The following is a 20284-nucleotide window of genomic DNA, read 5'->3' on the forward strand; positions in this document are numbered from 1 at the left end:
ATCAAAACAACTTGTCCTGTTATGGCAGGCCGACTAGGCATTTATTTCTTTAAACTAACGTGTAGTACTTATTCCCCCGGTTTCACAGACAAGGTTTAAGATAGTCCCGGACTAAAATGCATGTTTGAGATGTTTTAACTGAAAGCAACATGCACTGACATATATTAAAATATTGTCTCAAGATGCACACCAGTAGCCTAATGTTTTTTTCTAAGGCACCTAGCCTACTACTTAAATATCCTAATTGAACTAATGTCTAATCCTGGCTTAATCTAAGACCTGTCTGTGAAACCAGGCTTTTATTTCATTAGTAGTAATGATGCTTGTACATTATTGTAAGCTATCAAATGTTATCGTGTACATATTCGTCTATTGTGCACATTACATTATTTTGTCTATTTTTATATGCATTTTTATCCTCTTATCTTTATTTAACTTTTATTATCTGTAGCTTCTTGCTTTTCTTAGCACTAAAAGCTTTTATAAGCTAGAATAAATTCCTTGTGTTTATAAGCATACTTGGCAATAAAGCTCATTCTGATTCTAATCCAGTAGTCAACTATAACCTTTCAATTTAGCTATAGGTCATTAGATATTATTACCAAATCACTACTTCACAGTAACAGTTTTTCTTAAAACAATTTGTAATACACACACGCACACACACACACACACACACACACATATAGGCTATATAATTACTAATTGAGTGAGTTTCAGATATCAACTATTCAATTCAGACTAGTCGGTTAGTAGTTATTACTTAATTGTACAGATACAAGTTGGATACGAGTTGGATCAATTACTAGTAATAAAAAAAACGCTACTAATGACAAAAATAGTACTAGTTTTAAGTTATAAATGTTAATCGGCTTGCCATAGTCGTGGAATAAGCACAAATCGCTATAGCGCATTTGATTTGCGTAAATTTTCTCTTTTGGCGTAGCCCTACGCATAATTTCCAGTTAGGCACGAATAAAAAAAAAATATAAAAAAAAACTAGAACAAGTTAGTACATGCATGGATTTCTTCCGTCAAGGTATCATGAAACAGTAATAATGATGCGCTGGTAGCCTACTGAGGAATGTCACACGCTCACATCCACGCGCATTCCCAAACGGTTCTTCATCCTTTCGCTTCGATGGAATATGAAACAACGTGCGTATTTGAACAACGTGAAAAATAAATGTGTGGCTTAGATGTTTAATATGAATACGAACGAAAACTGATTTAAAAAAACTTACCTTTAGTTAGAACACGCCCTGACAGTCCAAAGATCATCACAAATAATATATCGAACATTCTCTTGGTCTTGCTTGAGGTCCTTTGCTTGGAGATGAACACCTATGAAGGAAACACTGCAGCTCCAATACTCCAGAGAATCAATTCACCTTACAACACCAAACTCCTCAAACTCTGCTTTCACATGGAGTGGACTGCAATCAACTTCGGTACTGTCCGGAGTATGAACTCTTGAAGCAGGAGCACCATGCATGAATTCCAGTTAACTCTTGCCCATTATGACCGCGGGCTGGGATTTATTCATTTCCCACTGCCGCCGGAGCTTCCGTGACGCTCATCGACACACCCATCCCGCGCGACTGACGTGACCTACACAAGGACCCGATGTTCTGCACTGCTCCAGTGTCTTCCCGCTACTTCATCCATCATATCATGAATAAACAAGCTTATTGCTGTAAATGCCGAAGTTATCCCACCCTTGTTATCCTTAAAAGAGGAGAGTAAATACATGAGGGGAAACAACTGAGCTTTCTTTCAGTGAGAAAAAAATACCAATGTGAATTATGCGTATAGCTTATGCAGCTGGAATATTAACAATGCTAAATATAGGAAGTTAATAAATTAATATAAAATTAGGTTGCACTTTATTTTACAGTAAAGTGCACTTACGTGTACTTACCTAAGAAAGTACTGCTTAATATAAGGTAACTAACACGGGTTAAGGTTAGGTTTGTAATAACTATAACAAGTTCATAGTATATGGGGAACAGGACTGTAAAATAAAGTGTTACCAAAAAGTCAGCAATTCATAAAAAAGATCACAGAGGAATAACTGTATTATTCAGATATCACTCTTTCATTGATCTCAGTTATAATTCTGTGAAATATCAACTTTGTCTCAGCTGTTTCTCCTCAGGTCTGTCATACAGAAAGAGTCAATCAATGTGGATAATAGAATTCAATGAGAAATTTGAGAGATCATTTTGAAATCTCAATTTGAGCACAGTTTGAGACATTGTTGAGATCTCTTGAAAATCTAGAGGACAAGTGAGATTACTTCAGTCTTTTCTCAGTTCTAAATACATATGTGACCCTGGACCACAAAACCAGTCACAAGGGTCAATTTTGTTAAATTGAGATGTATACATCATCTGAAAGCTGAATAAAGAAGCTTTCCATTGATGTATGGTTTGTTAGGAAATTTTTTGGCCGATATACAACTATTTGAAAATCTGGAATCTGAGGGTGCAAAAAAATCGAAACATTCAGAAAGTCGCCTTTAAAGTTGTCACTTATGTTCGCGATTGTGCTGCATTCACACACAAAAATAAATGTTTGATATATTTATGGTAGGAAATTTACACAATATCTTCATGGAACACTTTCGTCTTAATATCCTAATCATTTTTGGCATAAAAGTAATAATTGATAAAAGTAATAAAAGATCATTTTGACCCATACAATGTATTGTTGGCTTTTGCCACAGATCTACCTGTGCGACATGTGACTGGTTTTGTAGTACAGGGTCACATATTACATATTATAACAATGACTATATTCACATAAAATCAGAAAAAAAGATTTTTCAGTTTAGAATGTACTTACACTTCACTGAAACACATGCAAGTATAAAAAACAAAATAAAATAAAAAACACAGAGTGGAAGTAATGTAGCACCTCTTTTTAATATAGTTCTATTTTCATATATCTATTATAAAGTATCAACATTTGCTCAGTTTTGACATTTACATCTGGTTGTCAGGAATACAGTTTGCATAACTAAAGGAGTACTGAGTAATGTAATGTCAAATCACAACCAGTAGAGAGAGTCTTAGGGGCTGCCACTGCTTTCTCCCACTGGAAGAGAAGCCAACAATCATTTATTAAAACAAAAACTCTATAAAACATATAAAATGGTAATAATAATAATAATAATACAAGACTAAAATTGATGTTGGTCATAATTTCTGACATGCAGTCAATTTCACAGTTGGACATATTTGAAATGGACAATGAAGTGGAGGGTTTATTTCATCCTTAAACAATGAAAAAAAGAAAAGAAAAAATCAAAATGATTCCATTACCATGAATAAATGAATGAAAACTAATATTTAGTCACTGTATGCAAATAATACAAATCTTACCAAGAGAACTCATTCCACTGCAAATAATGAAAGATGTGTATCTCTTCAACCTGTTATAATCTCTACACTAGTAGTCCACTGTCGAGGCTTTAGAGAGTACAGTTGGTTTGTGGGTGGTTCTTAAGATTTTGGGGCATAAAGAATCACAGAAGGGAGTGAAGCTGCTGGCAGACTGTGGGTGGAGGTTTAAAACGCCGAGCAACAGGAATTGGTGGGAAATTGCTTCCGATGCAGAGGTGTTGATGTTTGCTGTGTCTGGGCGCCACGAAAGCTGGGCCGGTGCACCTCGATCGTGGGCAGATCACCCGTTCTCTGGTGTAAATATATGTGTGCGTATGCAAGTGTGCGTCACACCTGGCCTTTCGTCTGCTGGTGAATCCAGTCTGTGAACTTTATGACACGTGTGTAAACTCCGGGCCGGTTCTGTCGAGCGCAGCCCTCACCCCAACTCACGATGCCTGCTAGAAACCACCTGCGGCCCCGTTCCAGACACACTAACGGTCCCCCAGAGTCTCCCTGTGCGAACAAAGACGTGAATATAAGAACCGTGAACATTGACAAGCACACAAACAGTGACTAAGTGCACACTAACCTGACAAGCATCCACTCCTCCCTGAACGTTTCCGGCGCAAAGCATTCTGGGAGTGACCGCATCATCATACATTTTATTGCAAGTGTGGTGACTGATGATGTTAACAGTGGCCTCCTGTAGCAATGTGGCCAGTTCACCTGAAATTTAGAAGGTTTCAGATGAAAACAATGCATTTAATGATATTAAACGGTCTTTACAACATAATTACTCGTATAATATTTCCAAAACCCTTCTGATTTTTTAAGTTTACTGATTTGATGATTAATTGCTAAGTTTAATCATGATAGAGTGAAAGTTTATCATTCGCACTTGTTTATTCTTGACAATGTACACATTCAAGCGATTTTAAAGCATTAGAGCACAAGAAGAGGAGAAAGAGAACTTGATCGTGCGTGGTTATCTGAGCGTACAACCGCACACACCCAAAGTGAGCACACACACACACACACACACACACACACACACACACACACACACACACACACACACACACACACACACACACACACACACACACACACACACACACACACACACACAGAGAGAGAGAGAGACATGCATTTCAGATTACACTTAAAATATAAGAATAAATTAAAACCAACTTCCGTCATTTCTTATTAGTTACACATTTTAGGATCAATTTTAAATAGGATCACCATAAAAATCTTGGTACCAACCAAACTCAAGTAGCACTACAGGTAGTATATCTAGTGTGTGACATTCCTGTTTCAACGGGGATCCTGGGGGATTTTTCAGTGGTAGTTTGATCTTTAGTCATCAAATGAATCATGTGTTTAAAACTGTGGGTAAAGTCAACAGAACAAGAACCAATTGTTTGTTCTGAATGTGTTTCTACACTGTGCCATACCTTCTTCTGTCAGAACCCCCCATCCAGTGACAAAGCAGCTGGTTCCAGAGGTGAAGGCGTGAGAGGGGGCGGGCACACAGACGGGCTGTACCAACTCATTGAAAAAGACAGGGGCGCTTAGTTCTAGTAGGGCGATGTCATAGTCAGAGGTGAATTGGTCGTATTGCGTATGCAAGACAATACGGCGGATTTGCCTGGTGGCTGCTGCGTTGCTGACCGAGTTCATTACTCGCATACCCATGTAGGCCCTCCATGAGCGCGCATCAGAATACCTGCCAAAACATGAGCAAACACTATACCTGTAGCTTCACATGTTTCGGAGTCCGAGAGACAACAGATTTAGACAATGTGTATATTAAAGAATAAAATAAAATAAAATAAAATAAAATAAAATAAAATAAAATAAAATAAAATAAAATAAAATAAAATAAAATAAAATAAAATAAAATAAAATAAAATAAAATAAAATAAAATAAAATAAAATAAAATAGTTTAAAGATTTAGGTTGGTTATAATGTTTTTGAAAGAAGTCTCTTATGCTCACCAAGGCTGCATTTATTTGATGAAAAATACAGCAAAAAACGTAATATTGTGAAGTATTACAATTTAGTATAATTGTCTATTTTAATATATTTTAAAATGTAATTTATTCCTGTGATGGCAAAGCTTAATTTTCAGCATCATTACTCCAGTCTTCAGTGTCACATGAAATCATTATAATATGCTGATTTGCTGCTCAAGAAACATTTTTATTATGATCAATGTTGAAAACAGGATGTTCTTTGATTAATAGAAAGTTCGGTCACATTTTAGATTAGGGTCCAATTATCACTATTAACCAACTATTAACTATGACTTTTGCCTCAGTAAACTCTTAATTACTGCTTATTAATAGTTAGTAAGGTAATGGTTAAGTTTAGGTATTGGATAGGATTAAGGGATGTAGAATATGATCATGCAGATTAAGGCATTAATATGTGCTTTATAAGTACTAATAAACAGCCAATATGCTAGTAATATGCAAGCTAATAAACAACTAGTTAATAGTGAGAACTGGACCCTAAACTAAAGTATTACCGAAAGTTCGAAAGAACAGCACTTATTTAAAATACAAATATTTTGTAACATTATATATTAAATATCTTTACTGTCACAGGTTTGGATCAAATTAATGTATCCTTGGTGAATAAAAGTATTCATTTCTTTAAAGGGATACTTCACTTTTTTTGGAAATAGGCTCATTTTACAACTCCCCCAGAGTTAAACAGTTGAGTTTTACCGTTTTCTAATCCATTCAGCCGATCTCCGGGTCTGGCGGTACCACTTTTAGCATAGCTTAGCATAGATCATTGAATCGGACAGGACCATTAGCATCTCTCTCAAAAAAAACCCAAAGAGTTTCGATATTTTTCCTATTTAAAACTTGACTCTTCTGTAGTTACATCGTGTACTAAGACCGACGGAAAATGTAAAGTTCCGATTTTCTAGGCTGATATGGCTAGGAACTATACTCTCATTCCTGCGTAGTAATCAAAAAACTTTGCTGCCGAGTCCAGCAGGCGTAATGATATGACGCAGTGCCTGAAAATAGTCCCCAGCTCAGTAACTTCCAACGTGACCGGGACTAAGTTTGTCTAACCTATTAGACCTTCAGGCGCTGCGTCATATCATTACGCCTGCTGGACTCGGCAGCAAAGTTTCTTGATTATTACGCAGGAATGAGAGTATAGTTCCTAGCCATATCAGCCTAGAAAATCACAACAATTTATATTTTCCGTCGGTCTTAGTACACGATGTAACTACAGAAGAGTCAAGTTTTAAATAGGAAAAATATCTAAACTCTTTGGTAATTTTTTTGAGAGAGATGCTAATGGTCCTGTCCGATTCAATGATCTATGCTAAGCTATGCTAAAAGTGGTACCGCCAGACCCGGAGATCGGCTGAATGGATTCGAAAACGGTAAAACTCAACTGTTTAACTCTGGGGGAGTTGTAAAATGAGCCTATTTCCAAAAAAAGTGAAGTATCCCTTTAAAAAGAACCTTTACTGGCAGTGTAGGTGCCTGACTAAAACCTCACTTGATTGCATCTGAGTCCTGAAAGCAGTGAGCGGCAGAGACGAGCCAGCGGCTGGCCACCAGAGATGCCCCACAAACGTGACCATAGCGCTCCATTTGAAGGCTGACCTGCCATGGCCATGAGCCCGTCTGGGCATCGGTTCCACCCACAATCTTTGCCCTCTTCCTGGGCCTTGTGCCACAACCTTCATGCACATGTGTATGTTGACATTTGTTACTGTTGCAAGCATTATAGGCAGTTAAATTGAAGTAAATATGTCATTCTTTAAACATGCTCACCGCAGCGCAACTCATCCGAACCGTCTTTGCAGTCTTTAATGCCGTCACACTCCGGATTGATCTTACTCAAGCACTTTCCACTGCCACATTTGAAGGAGGAGGGAGAGCATCCTTTTGAAACTGCAAAGGATCAGGCAGACATAATTCCAAAGTCTCAGTCCATGTGTCCAAAAAACACACTTTAGAACACTATGATCATATAAAACATTATACATGTGTGCTTATTATGAATACGTTTGTACAGAAAACCATGTGGGCTTGATTGTCCAAATACTTTTTTGGGCCAATAAGCCCTGAAAGATGACTGAATGGAACCGAATTGTAGGCAAAGTGGGTTTTAATCACATGCTCTCGTGCAGTTGAGTTCATCGCTGCGATCTTTGCAGTCCACTATCCCATCACACACTGAGGCTTTGGGGAGGCAGATTTTGTTTGGGCACATATGGTAGCATTTACCACCTAAAAAGTGGACAAATTGAACACAAAAAGAAATGAGCTTGACAAACTCATAGGTGTATACACGTGCACGCGCACACAAACACACACCAGAACTTAGGTAGATCTTACCACAAACTCTCTCCACATGTCTGTAGCAATAAAAATAGACATCTCTGGGTATCAGTGAATGCAGGAAGAGAGCAATTGTACTGCATGAAGTATTAAATCTTCATAAGGACTGATAAAGACACTCTTACCACAGTTAGACTCTTCACTGCTGTCACCACATGCAGTGTTACACTGGCTGTGTGGTCTGCACTGACCGTTACAATAAACTTCTCCTGGTTTACACGTGTCTAAAAGCAAAGTAAAGCAGGTTTAAATAAGACAACAATGGACAGTAGAAAAGAATGTAAGTATAACTTATTAACTTACTGCATTTAGCCTCATCTCGTCCATCAGAACAGTCTTTCTCTCCATCACACACTTTCCTCAGAGGAATGCACTTGCCATCTCCACAGCGGAACTGCCTCGGACATGCTAATATCGGAGAATAAACATGATCATTACTTACTGGGGTGTAAATTTGTGCTCTGAAAATGATTCAGAAAGATTACATTATTTTCTTTGTAATGTCATGATAAGTCAAGAAAATATAAGCCAAGTAATGGTCAAGTCTTAACCATTTTATTTTGGTTAAGAAATGAATCGGTAACTACATTTTCCATTTCCCAAGTGAGGTACAAAATATGGCCTCATACAAAATTAACACATTTTTATTTTTCAACAAATGATCAGTGAATGGAATAATTTAATCTTCAAAAAAGTAGATTTTTGATCAAATCGATATTTCCCTAGTAACTAGGGTAACAGGGATGAATGATTGAGCTTAAATACAGTGAGCACTAAAAGGTGTGTAATTTTATTTTTACAAAATGTAATGATATTATTTATTTGTCTTTCCATCACGCTGTAGAAAGGGTCCAAATGATGTTGCATTTTAGATTGCACAATTTTAATGAATGATTCTGTAAATTTTTTGTAACAGGGAAAAACATGCGGCAACAGGGCTGCACACAAATTGTGGGACAGCTAAAATCATGATTTAAAATTTTAATTAACCCATGCATGAATTATGACAACCTCAGCCAGGATTTTTTTCCTATGTGTGAAAACCCAACTCAGGCTATGTAGAAAACGCTCATGCTACCTACAGTCTACCAGAGTATGTCGATTTACTCTTATTAGCTGATAATTCTGATTATGTTCAAAATGGACACATTTCTACTGTAGTTCTGCTCTCTGAGAAAATCTCAGATTGAAATCTACATTGATCTTTTGATGTTTTCAGACTGTGGGAAAAAACTAGCGATCAGGTGTTTTCAATCTCACCTGAAATGATCAGTATTGGGGTTAGGGTTAGGGTTACAAGTAACATACATTATGTAATCTAATCAGATTACTTTTTGATGTAACGAGTCAAGTAACACATTACAAGTAACGTGCATTACAAGTAACACATTACGTAATCAGATTACTTTTTGATGTAACGAGTAAAGTAATATAAGTAATGTGATTACGTAATCAGATGACTTTTTTGATGTAACAAGTAGTTACGCATTACAAGTAACATCATGCATTACATAATCAGATGACTTTTTAATGTAACTGCAAATTACATTCTAATGACAAATACATTTATTTACAACCAAAAAAGTTACTGCAGATGAAGTATTTTCAAGAACAACAGCCACAGTAATAGTATGAATTGTAGCTGAAATATAGCTAGGGATGCATGATGTCCAAATTAGTGGACAGATGATTAATCATAATTTCCTCCCAATCTAAAACAATACTTGGAAAATGTAATAATGATCCGACTCCTTAGATGTTAAAAAAAAAAAAAAAAAAAATCACCTGCAAAGTCTTCTAGGACAAAAGGAATGGCTGGATATTCTGGAGGAACTTGGCATTTCTGACTGGCAGTGGCTACAATGGCTTGCCACTTGGTGGCAGTGTATAGGATGACGCACTAGTGTCCACTCTAGTAGTTGATGTGCAACTGTGCAATCAAAACCCATGCATATGCAAGAAATGGCTTTTGGAATAGCTGTCCACTGTAGTGACCTCTATGCGTGAAAGGGTTAAAATCATTAATAATCTAAAATAATTGAAAATAAATAATTCAAAATTATAAAATGTTCTTTTACATAATATTTTTCGAATATTTTATCTAATAGTTCCCACAAAAAATGTAAAAAAACATTGGGATCATGCTTTACTTTTAATGGCCCTGAAACATCACAAAGCAGTAACAGAGACAATTGTTTCAGATGCAAAACACATACCACAAATCAAACCCTGATCTACAAAACACTTAAAACAAAAATGGATAAAAACAGAATACCAAGAACTCACCGCTTTCAGGAGAGAAGGCTCTGTAGATCAGGTAAAAACCTTTATGTGTCAAAGACTCATCCGAATGAAAGTGCAGCAGGACGGGTGAAGAATAGATCCTCTTTCTGCTGTTGTCCCCAATTGGGTTACAGAGCCTGTGGAAATGTAGAAAAAAACATACACATGCATATATAGACATGCACACAAACATGTTAGTTCAGCCAAAAAATATGATCTGATTCTCATAGGACGTATTATAAACCTAATGCATGTAGACCCACAGCTCGTATTCCGAAGTCTAAGCCAACTGTTTTCAACACGTGAAAGACATGACACTCACTTGACGCCACCTATTTCCAGCCAATCTTTTTCACAGGTGCTCGAGGCTGGTGAATCCTGAATGTCGAGCATCACAATGGTCACGGAGAGAAGGTATCCCGGCAACGGAGCCTAAAAGTGAAACCAGACTCTCAACGGACGCACTCTTACACAAAGCAGCGGCCACCCTGCGGCCCTCGTCTCAAAGAGGGAGCATCCCAGGCCTCTGAATGGGGTTCACAGGGCATGCATGCTAACACTGGGGAAGAGGCTCATGGGAAACATGGGAAAGCCTTTAGCCTTAGCTCACCCTGATTTTCCAGTTACAGTCCACATTTGGAGGGTAGTAGGCGGGGTAGTAAGGGGACGTCACTGTGCCGTTCCATGCAGTGAGGAAACCACCACACTCTATAGAAAAAACAGCGACACGGAACCAAAGAAATTCGAACATCTGAGAGGAATAACCACTACAATGATAGCGTCTCATGCTGACCACTAATTCACACACCGGTTTTGGGTATAGCCTGGAAATAAGCTTTGAAGATGGCTCCTTGCCTCTGACGATTGAATGAAAATGTGACAAGCATGACGTTCCCAGACGATGTCAGTTTCATTACAGGGGACGTTCCTGATATTGGCAGACCACACCATCTGAGAAGAAGAGAGAAGATTGATGTTTTGGCATCTTCAATGACAGCATTAAAACAAAAAAACAGTATTCAGGTGTGGAGTGGAAAGGAATCATATTGTTGGGACAAAGCAGCATAAATTAAAATTATTTGTTTGCTCAGATTTCATTTGTGATGACATTCAATTCAATTCAAATGATCAATTATCAACTTAAAATTCTGTCTATTCCTCACAACAAACAATCATATGGATTCATATGGAAGACTTGGAATATACTCTACAAAAGTTTGAGGTCAATAACATTTGAAAGAAAATCAAAAGTAACAGTAAAGACTACTGCATTGTTACAAAAAATATATATTTCAAATAAATGCTGTTCTTTTGATATTTCTATTCATCTAAGAATCCTGATGACTAATGATGAAAATGACTAATTTCACACAAAATTATATTAAGCAGCACAACTGTTGTCAACATTGATAATACTAGTAAGAAATGTTTCTTGAGCAGCAAATCAGCATATTATAATGATTTCTGAAGGATCATGTGACACTGAAGACAAATTCAGCTTTGACCACAGGAATAAATGTATTAATATATTTCAAATATATTAAAATAGAAAACAGTTCATTTGAATTGTAATAATATTTCACATTATTTCTGTTTCATCAAATACATGCAGCCTTGGTGAGTATAAGTGACTTCTTTCAAAAACATTTTTAAAATCTTGTGCAGATGTCAAACTTTTGCACGGTAATGTAGTTATGAAGTCATACGAAGTTATGAACCACTTTTACAGTGCTTTTTTTGGGGCATTTTTGGAGCTTGACAGCATCTTTTTCCATTATGGAAAAAAGTATTAGTTTGATTCAGCAAAATATCTTTCTTTGTGATGCAAGAAAGAAAGAAAACATAGGTTTGGAATGAATTTTCATTTTTGGGTGAACTAAACCTCTATGCATTTTAATTCAATTGTAGAGCACCAAATTAAGGCCAGGAAACCTACAGACTATGTTCAGTGCTCATTTAAAAACATTGAGATTATGAACCAAGATGCTGCAAAAGGACAAAAAAATGCTATTCTCTATGTGATGTCACACTTACCTAGCGATGATCTTGTTCTGAAGCGGCAGTAGGAAATCATAAGCAGACAGTTTGTTGGCGGAGCAGCTTCCTGGTGTTGCCCCTTGAAGTGTGAGAATGACCAGTCGCACGACGTGGCCGGACGGCACCCGCAGCCTCCACTGGTAATACGGCTTCTTCGGACTGACAAGACTGAGTGTGCGATTGTTCCCGTACTTAGCGTACAGGTCAAAAGACATGGCTGTTAGGCAGATGGGAGTAGGAAATGATCAGAATGAGAGAATAAATGAAGAATACAATCAGTAAATAATGATTGTAGATGAGTTTTCATGACAGAATGATATAGTATGGTAGTGATAGTACACTGTAAAACCTGCCTGGTTGAGGGACTTGCATGCAGAGTTTACTCAGAGGATTAATGGGACATGGTTGCATTTGAATGGCCTTACCTACTTGTGGCGTAAATTGTGTTTTTCTTACGATGTATCATGGAGGATACAGAAGAGCTAAAGTTAACCAACATTGGCAACTCAAATGAGTCAGTGTTCATAAATCAGGTGAGTAAACTCAACAGGCTTTACAGTGTATTATGGTTGTACCCTGCAGCCCCAACTGCCACTTGCCACTCTGCAAAGAGTTTGGGTTCTTTATTTTTTCCGCTTTGTCATCAGAATCTTCATCGTCATCATCCCCAGCATCCCCAGCATCACCACCGTCATCTGGATTCAAACCTGCAGACATAGAAACACACGTTTAGGTGTTGTCCTTACTTTGGAAAGGACAAAAACCGAGGGATGAAATGCTCTTAACCCAGCAGACGCAGTGTGTCCTCATCCCTCTCCATGTAGTAGCGTTCCTCGTTCTTGCTAAAAAGGACCTTGTTGGTTCCAGGTAGACGACGCTGCAACCGGGCCGGATTCACTCTCCGGAGTTCCTCAGCAATAGCAGGAGGAGCAGAGAATTTACTCCAGTAGTACACACAAAGACCTTCCACTCCTTCACTGTCATCAGGACACATTACTTTTAACAAGATGACGACACCTAAAACTGGTTTAGTTTGAGTTGATGGGTTTTGAATTTTTATTTGGTAACAGTCGAATTGTCACATCAGAGCAACGCTGGCGTATTAAGAGTAGTAAATCACATTAGATCTGCTACCTGTACCGACATAACATCTGCATCCGCTACAACAGCTGTGACTATAAGTCAAAGTACGGAAGATACTGCAAGATCATTTCAGTGTTATTGTTAACTAGAGCGGAAATAATTCAAAATAGTTTTCGTTGATTGAAATAAATCTGAAATAAAATAGAATTTAAACTTGAAAAAATCTGTTGCCTTGGCAAATAACTGAAATAAGTTGCAGTACTAAAATGACTAAAAATAAATGAGAGGTAAATAGAACTATTTTTATTTTATTTTATTTTTACTTTGAAAATCACATACAATTACAAATTAAAATGAAAACTTAAAATACAAAAATAAAAGCTAATATATCAGCTAATATCAAAAGTTTAATAAATATTTTAATACTAAATAAATAATTCTAAAACAACATTGGATCTTTGTGGTTTATGTTAACAGTTGCACAGTCTTTTTATTTGTTATTGATTTTCTGTTATTCTCTTTTGTTAATTGATTAGAGTGATAGTTTTTGGAAAAAGAAACATGCAAAATAAGTCCCCACTACCCGACAGACATCACTGCAATATATATCCTTATAAATCACAATTGTCTCACAGCTCTGTAAAACAGCAAAACATTTTTTTTTTCTTAGCCAATCAGAAATAGGCCTAATTTTGCATGTTTGGGTTTGTTGAGGGCGGGGTTTTGGAGAGAGGTATTTAAAGGGATAGTTCACCCAAAAATGAAAATTCTGTCATAATTTACTCGCCTGGGGCCCATCAAATGTTTAGTACCTATATTCTTCAAAATATCTTCTTTTGTGTTCATCAGAAGACAGAAATTCATACAGGTTTGGAACAACATGAAGGTGAGTACATGATGACAGAATTTAATTTTTTTGGGTGAACCATCGCTTCAAAATTGAACAAGTTCCTGTTGCACTTTGTGCAATTACTTAAAGCACCTTAAAATGAGAAAATTCAATGATTATTGCACACAAATCAAATTATTCAATGTGCACACAAATGCAATGTATAAATAAAAAAAATAATTATAAATAAATTGTGACGTGTTTATGTACAGACTCACCTAAATGCAATAATTCCTGAGTGCTGGTAATACGAGCTCCACGGTGAAGAATCATACAACTCTGAGAACTTAGATCCACGGTACATCAACCGAAAGGAAGTAAAGAGATGACAGAGACACCATGAAATAACTGATTACCATGACAAACATCAGCCGCTATTGTATTTCACATCCATTTCTGCACACCGCAAACAAACCACTGATAACATCTACCAAGGTCTTGAAGTTTCCGTATGGCATAGCCTATACAGTATTCCGGGACGTCGCAGTGACATCAGAGCCACGGAAGGCGTGACATCACTGAAGAAGGTGAGACATCAGTGGCCCAGGCGAGACCTGCAGCCATGGCACAAAAGCGCTGTTCTTGTGAGATTGGCTTTGAGCAACAAGAGCTTTGTGCAACAACAGCGCCATTGTTTGGGGCTCAATGTCATCCCGAAGTGCTGGATGGAGGGGCGGGCAGCAGATTTAGACCAACTTTTATGAGAAAAGGCGCACACTTGCAGGCCGTCACTTCTCACAATCGCATTCCCTTGCTATTAAACTGGATTACAGGCACGACACAGGTTACGTTTAGGCTAATTAGAGCATCGCACTGGACGAAATGCAGCACTTGGCCAGTTTCCTCATCGGCCTCTATTAATCTGTGGACACAAATGCCAACCATTCCCATGATACTGGCACACACTGGCCCTTTTGGCCCACACTTTCCTGCGCTCTCTTTCGGTGGCCTATATCCTTACTTTCTCTCTCTCTCTCTCTCTATCCTGGCCTACTCTGTCCCCTGGTCTACCTTTCTTTTCTCCGCTGGCTGCAGCCTCTCAGCAAAGAGGTACAGAGCATCTGATTGTGTGTGAGGAAGCCCACAGACAATGTTTTTATTGAAGGACTGCTCTTCCTCTCACTCAGCCTGCCTAGGCCCTGTCCCTCTCACAAACACCGTTCTTGTCCTCGGCCCTGAAAAGCTGCAGTCCTCTGGGAGCCGGTCTCACCGCACCACCTCACACCGAGCCGAGCTCCGGTTACAGCTGGCTTTACATTTAAGAGGGCCACGGAGCGGCCGAAGACTCGGCAGGGCCTGCTTTACATTTAAAAGGGTGACAATGAGGGACGAGCGCACCACTGGACCTGCAGCTCTGGCGGACTTTGCGTCTGAAAGTGCCAGGGGCGAGCATCGTTCCTTGAGTGGTCTCTGGAGAGCGGCCGCATTCCGGAGAGATCACGGAGAAACCGGCTTTGTTGTCGAGGGCGGCACAGAGAAACTGTTATGTATGTTTATGCTTACGTAATGGCTTAGCGCCTGAGACTGGAGGCGGAACTGTGTAGACGACGGGTCTGCCAGGTCTGGAGAGAAACTGAGGTTGGAGAACTCGATGCTTCCTCCAAGGTAGAACACTGAGGGCGATGGAGAGGCTGCGGGAACAGGAACACACATAATATTATATTTTTAAATGCTCTCAAAAGTTTTAAAAGTTGATTAACTAAGTATCGTAGACCCAAAAAGTGTCTGGACACTTAAAATGCAGGAACACTGTTGAATTATATGACAAAATATCAAATCAAGTGACATTTATTTTAAAGAAAGAAGCACATCGATACTTTTCAAGTAAAATATTTAATTTTTAAAAATGTATGCAGGGAAAAGATGCAATTTAGATGCCATATATATTGCAAAAAGACTTTTTGGCATGTATATAGTGTATATACATGCACTAAAAACACATTTGAACAAAAATGTTTTTTTTTTTTTCTAGTTACACTACCTTTTAAAAGTTTGTGGTCTGTATTTATTCCCTTTTTAAAGAAATGGATACTATTATTAAGCAAAAGTGACAGTAAAAACATTTATGTTACAAAATATGTTGACGAAGGATCATATGATGCTAAAAGACTGGAGTAGTGCCTTCTGAAAATTCAGCTTTGCCATCACAGGATTTTTTTTTTTAAATATATGAAATTTCTATTTCACAACAATACTGTTTTTACTGTATTTTTGATCAAATAAATGGAGCCTTGGTGAGCATAAGAGACTTCTTTCAAAAACATTCAAAAATATTACCGACCCCAAACTTTTAAACTGTAGTGTTTATTTAGACAGAAATTATTATTTAATAATTATTTGAACACTAAATTTACTGTATATCTACTAAAAATAATCTTCATCAGTTGATTAACAGTAACTGCAAAACAACTACATATATGAAGTTAGTTCTGACAAAAGGTCAATGAAATTCATACATTTTTAATAGGGATGCACGATATATCGGACACCATATCGGTAGGAAAATACAGTTAAGTGCAACATGTGCTGTCATATAGGCAACATAAAATTATAATGAGAACATTTTAATTGTGTGATTGGGACATGGCTTTAATGGTGAGACTTTTGTTTTTATAATCAGACTCTCAAAAATTATATAAATATTTAGATTTAGATTTATCGGCCAATATATCGGTTATCGGCTTTCAAACACAAAGAATTATCGGTTATCGGTATCGGCCAAAATTTTCATATCGGTGCATCCCTAATTTTTAAGTGTGACTTTAATATCCAAAAGTGTCTACACATATTTTGGGGGTCACTGTGGATCACGTGAATATGAAAAAAATATCTACAGCAGCCTAATGTATACGAGTAGCTTATCAAGCAAAACAAAATAAGAATATTTTCATGCTCTCATTGAAGACTCTTCTTGGACAGCCGAGGATGAGAGGCTTCACTAGCTATACTGGAACATACCAGATCATAATCTCAGCATTCCTCTACAGCAGAGGGTCTTAACTTACATGCAAGGAAATGGAGAGTCAGTGCAATGGCAGCCGAGAGAGGGAGGAGGGGAGAGACTCTCAGCGCCCACTTACTCCATGCCCCGCAATCCGCTTTCTTGCCCACCGGGCTCTTGATGTCAGACTCGCTGCTAGATGGGCTTGACGTCTGGACAGGCTTTGTCACAAAGTCCTGTGAAACACAAGTCGAGAAACGTTGCCTTAACGTCACTTGTTGAGAGAGACCGAAACAATTCATGATCATTATCACAACCTTTCTGTCACCCTACAACAACCTATGTGTCGTATTTAATTGGCTTCCCCCCCCATCATTCTAAACATCTTTTCATTAGGAGGAAGGGGTCACGGAACTAGGATATCCTGGTGGGATTCCCCTGTGGAGTCGCACAAAGCGTAATTTGAGGGTCTGCTTTCCCACGGCCTCTCTCAGCGGTGTCAGCACTCCATCTTTGACAAGCACATTCATGAGACCATCAAGACCAACGTTTAGACACAGGCAACCCCGTGGCCAAACTAAAAGGTTTAAGTTCATTATCACAGCTGAAATGAGCTTAAAATACCTTTTGGTAAGTTTGCAAAGGGGAGAGGGGAGTGTTGAAACACAGGGTGAGTTGTAACAGTTTAACCAATTAGAAACTAGATGTATCATACACCCTTAAAAATAAAAGGTTTCCAGCGATGCCATAGAAGGACCATTTCCCAAATAACCTTTCCGTGAGCAATTACTAAAAGAACCATTTTTATAGTGTGAAGAGCATTTTAATAATCTAAAGAACCTTTTTTTCAGACAATAAAGAACCTTTGTGTAATGGAAAAGTTCCATGGATGTTAAAGATTCTTCATGGAACCATACATGCAAATAAATAACTTTTTTTAAAGAGTGTACGTGACCACCAAAATGAGGTGAGAAGTCAAAAAAATTAAACTTTTTGGGAAAAAAATATTATTTCTTATCATTTGATTGTAAAATGACAGAACAGGTATGATCTATAAATCAGCAGGTTCTCTTTGATAATTGGATATATAACATCCAGGCAAATTTTTCATCTATGCGTTTTAAAAAACTAGAAATATCATTGCTGACCAGGATCAATGTACAACTGCATTGGGTATTTTCACAGACTATAGACATTTGCATGAACTGTGAGTAACTAACTTACAATTAGCCTATATGTTTTGTCTATTTCTGTTTATTTTTTCCAATTGCTGTTTTAAGTTAAAATGTGTCCTTAAAATGAGGTTGTGATGAAAATAATAGTATGCACATAATTTAAAACATCCATGTTTTCTATAGCTAGTTAGATGTAGGTGGCAACAGCAGCACTATAACAATAATTTAGGCTACACACATTTACAACGAATTAAAATACTTTAACTATAGGCTATTTTAATATTATTCCCGTATTGATCTGCTACAAAATAAAATACTTCAATGTCAAAGTTTGAGACACAGCAGCACTTAAAACACTGATACACAGATGTTGAAACAATGTTTCCCTCAGGCTCACAAAAGTATTATGTATTCTGTAAGTAAGAATAAACTCCAAAAGTGCTCGAAAGCATCATCACCGTGTAGAATTCGCTAGACGCTGCGTCTGCGCGCGCGGTGCTGATGGAGGGTCTCTCCTACCTGTGCAGGTGCACCGGCGGGGGCGCAGGCTCCTAAACCAGAGACGCTGTAAACTTCGCAGCTCCTGTTTTTGGGAAAAGTCCTCATGGCCCGCTCTATTATGGCTCCGATGCAGCGATACAGAACAATACCTCGGGCAGAGAAATCAGCCCGGAGACGTAGTGCGATCCCGGAGAAACCCGACCTGAGCGGGTCTGGCGCTGCGAGCAATCACTCTCCGTGTCTCTCCGTGAACAGGTGCTGCACGGCACCCAGCATGCACCGCGGCACAAAGGGAGCACTATGAGCAGGTACAATCCACACAGCCATCCGTGCGACAGAAATTGTGGGCAAACTTCTCCCGTGGTGTGCGTGTGCCATGGGCCACAATGGGCAGTCTGATGTTACATGATTAGAGAGTCATTAAATTAATCGCGAAGAATGCATCATTAAAGCGGTCCATCTGCTGGGGATGAAAAATAGCAGCGCATTGCTAAAATATTTGTTTAAAAAGAGTCAGTCTGGATGAAATATTTCCCTGTTGTTTCCCCCGTGTCTCACGTTACGAGCCAGCGAGGCGTGCAGCTTGGGAACAAAGTAGACCCAATATATCCCCATGTGCTGCACACTGTATTTATTACTTAATGACTCTACATTGGGACGTTTTCCGCCTTATGAGAGTATTTACTGTATTCTTTGTCATCCTTGAGGTGGGTGGGGGTGTTTTGTTTATTTACAAGACACCGTTTTCAACTAAAAACTGAAAACTTTTTATGCGTTTTGGCCGTTCACGACAACGTGCCTAAAAACACAAACTTTTGAAAATGGGTTTCAAAAGGCGAGTTTTTGAAAAAGATATCGTTATTGTCTCCGTTTAAACTACAAAAACGCGAATGTGTGAAAACGGTGACGTCATGCACTTGCTTATAGTTTATAGGTATGTGGTGTTTCTTTACAAGGTGACATCACCAACTACTGACCTGTATGCATAATACAGCGTTTTTAATACAGCGTTTTCGTGGATCTGTGTGAACGGATTATTATCTGACAACGTTGTCGTCTTGAAAAATGGATAGGAAAACCTTTTTTTAGTAGGCTACCCTATTGTCGTGTAAACATACTTAAAATCTCAGGCTACGTTTATACGATAACGATGTAAAAAAAACTGTTTTTCCTTTGCGTTTTTTCTCACACATGCGACAACCTTGTCAAAACAATCCCTAATGCGCGAAAACATTAAAAACACTGTATTATGCAAGCTAGTTGGCGATGTCACCTTTTAAAGAAACACTATGCCTATAAACTGAACGTAATACGCATGACCATGACGTCACCGTTTTCACAAATTTGTATTTTTGTAGTTTACATGGAGACAATAACGGTATCATTTTCAAAAACTTGCACTGAAACCTACCATATCTTCCTTTTTTTAAGATCTCTCGTATCCAGCTCTTTGTGTCCAAGTCTTTTGAGCTATGTTTTTTAATTAAAGGTTCAGAAACCAACACAGAAATCCATATGAATGTTTATTCATTCTCGCTATATATTGATATTAAAGTGTACCAAGGCCATTTTTTTATATAATACTTGTAATAACTATTTTGAA

General features: G+C 38.0%; 2 protein-coding genes across 2 annotated transcripts in view; both read right to left on the reverse strand.

Moving 5' to 3' along the window:
• flt1 (fms related receptor tyrosine kinase 1) overlaps window positions 1-1528 on the reverse strand; it is a 30580-nt gene extending 29052 nt beyond the window's left edge. The window contains exon 1 of the mRNA XM_082184039.1: window positions 1245-1528. Coding sequence (XP_082040165.1) covers window positions 1245-1302 — 58 coding nt within the window. The 5' untranslated portion in view covers window positions 1303-1528. The remainder of the gene's footprint in view (window positions 1-1244) is intronic.
• A 1230-nt stretch (window positions 1529-2758) lies between these two features.
• Window positions 2759-19209, reverse strand: LOC309509754 (suppressor of tumorigenicity 14 protein homolog). Its single transcript, XM_082184577.1, has 19 exons — window positions 18700-19209; window positions 17070-17241; window positions 15568-15695; window positions 14283-14350; window positions 12879-13069; window positions 12668-12799; window positions 12090-12309; window positions 10864-11006; window positions 10666-10763; window positions 10378-10487; window positions 10059-10192; window positions 8076-8180; window positions 7898-7996; window positions 7548-7661; window positions 7203-7322; window positions 6925-7108; window positions 4847-5118; window positions 3979-4115; window positions 2759-3902 (listed from the first exon to the last, which is right to left on the reverse strand). Exons 1-19 carry the CDS (start codon window positions 18784-18786, stop codon window positions 3735-3737), a joined length of 2682 nt encoding a protein of 893 aa, XP_082040703.1. The 5' UTR covers window positions 18787-19209; the 3' UTR covers window positions 2759-3734.
• Between the last annotated feature and the right edge of the window lie 1075 nt (window positions 19210-20284).

The sequence above is a fragment of the Leuciscus leuciscus genome (assembly GCF_965113295.1).
Source record: "Leuciscus leuciscus genome assembly, chromosome: 11".
NCBI classification, from domain to species: domain Eukaryota; kingdom Metazoa; phylum Chordata; class Actinopteri; order Cypriniformes; family Leuciscidae; genus Leuciscus; species Leuciscus leuciscus.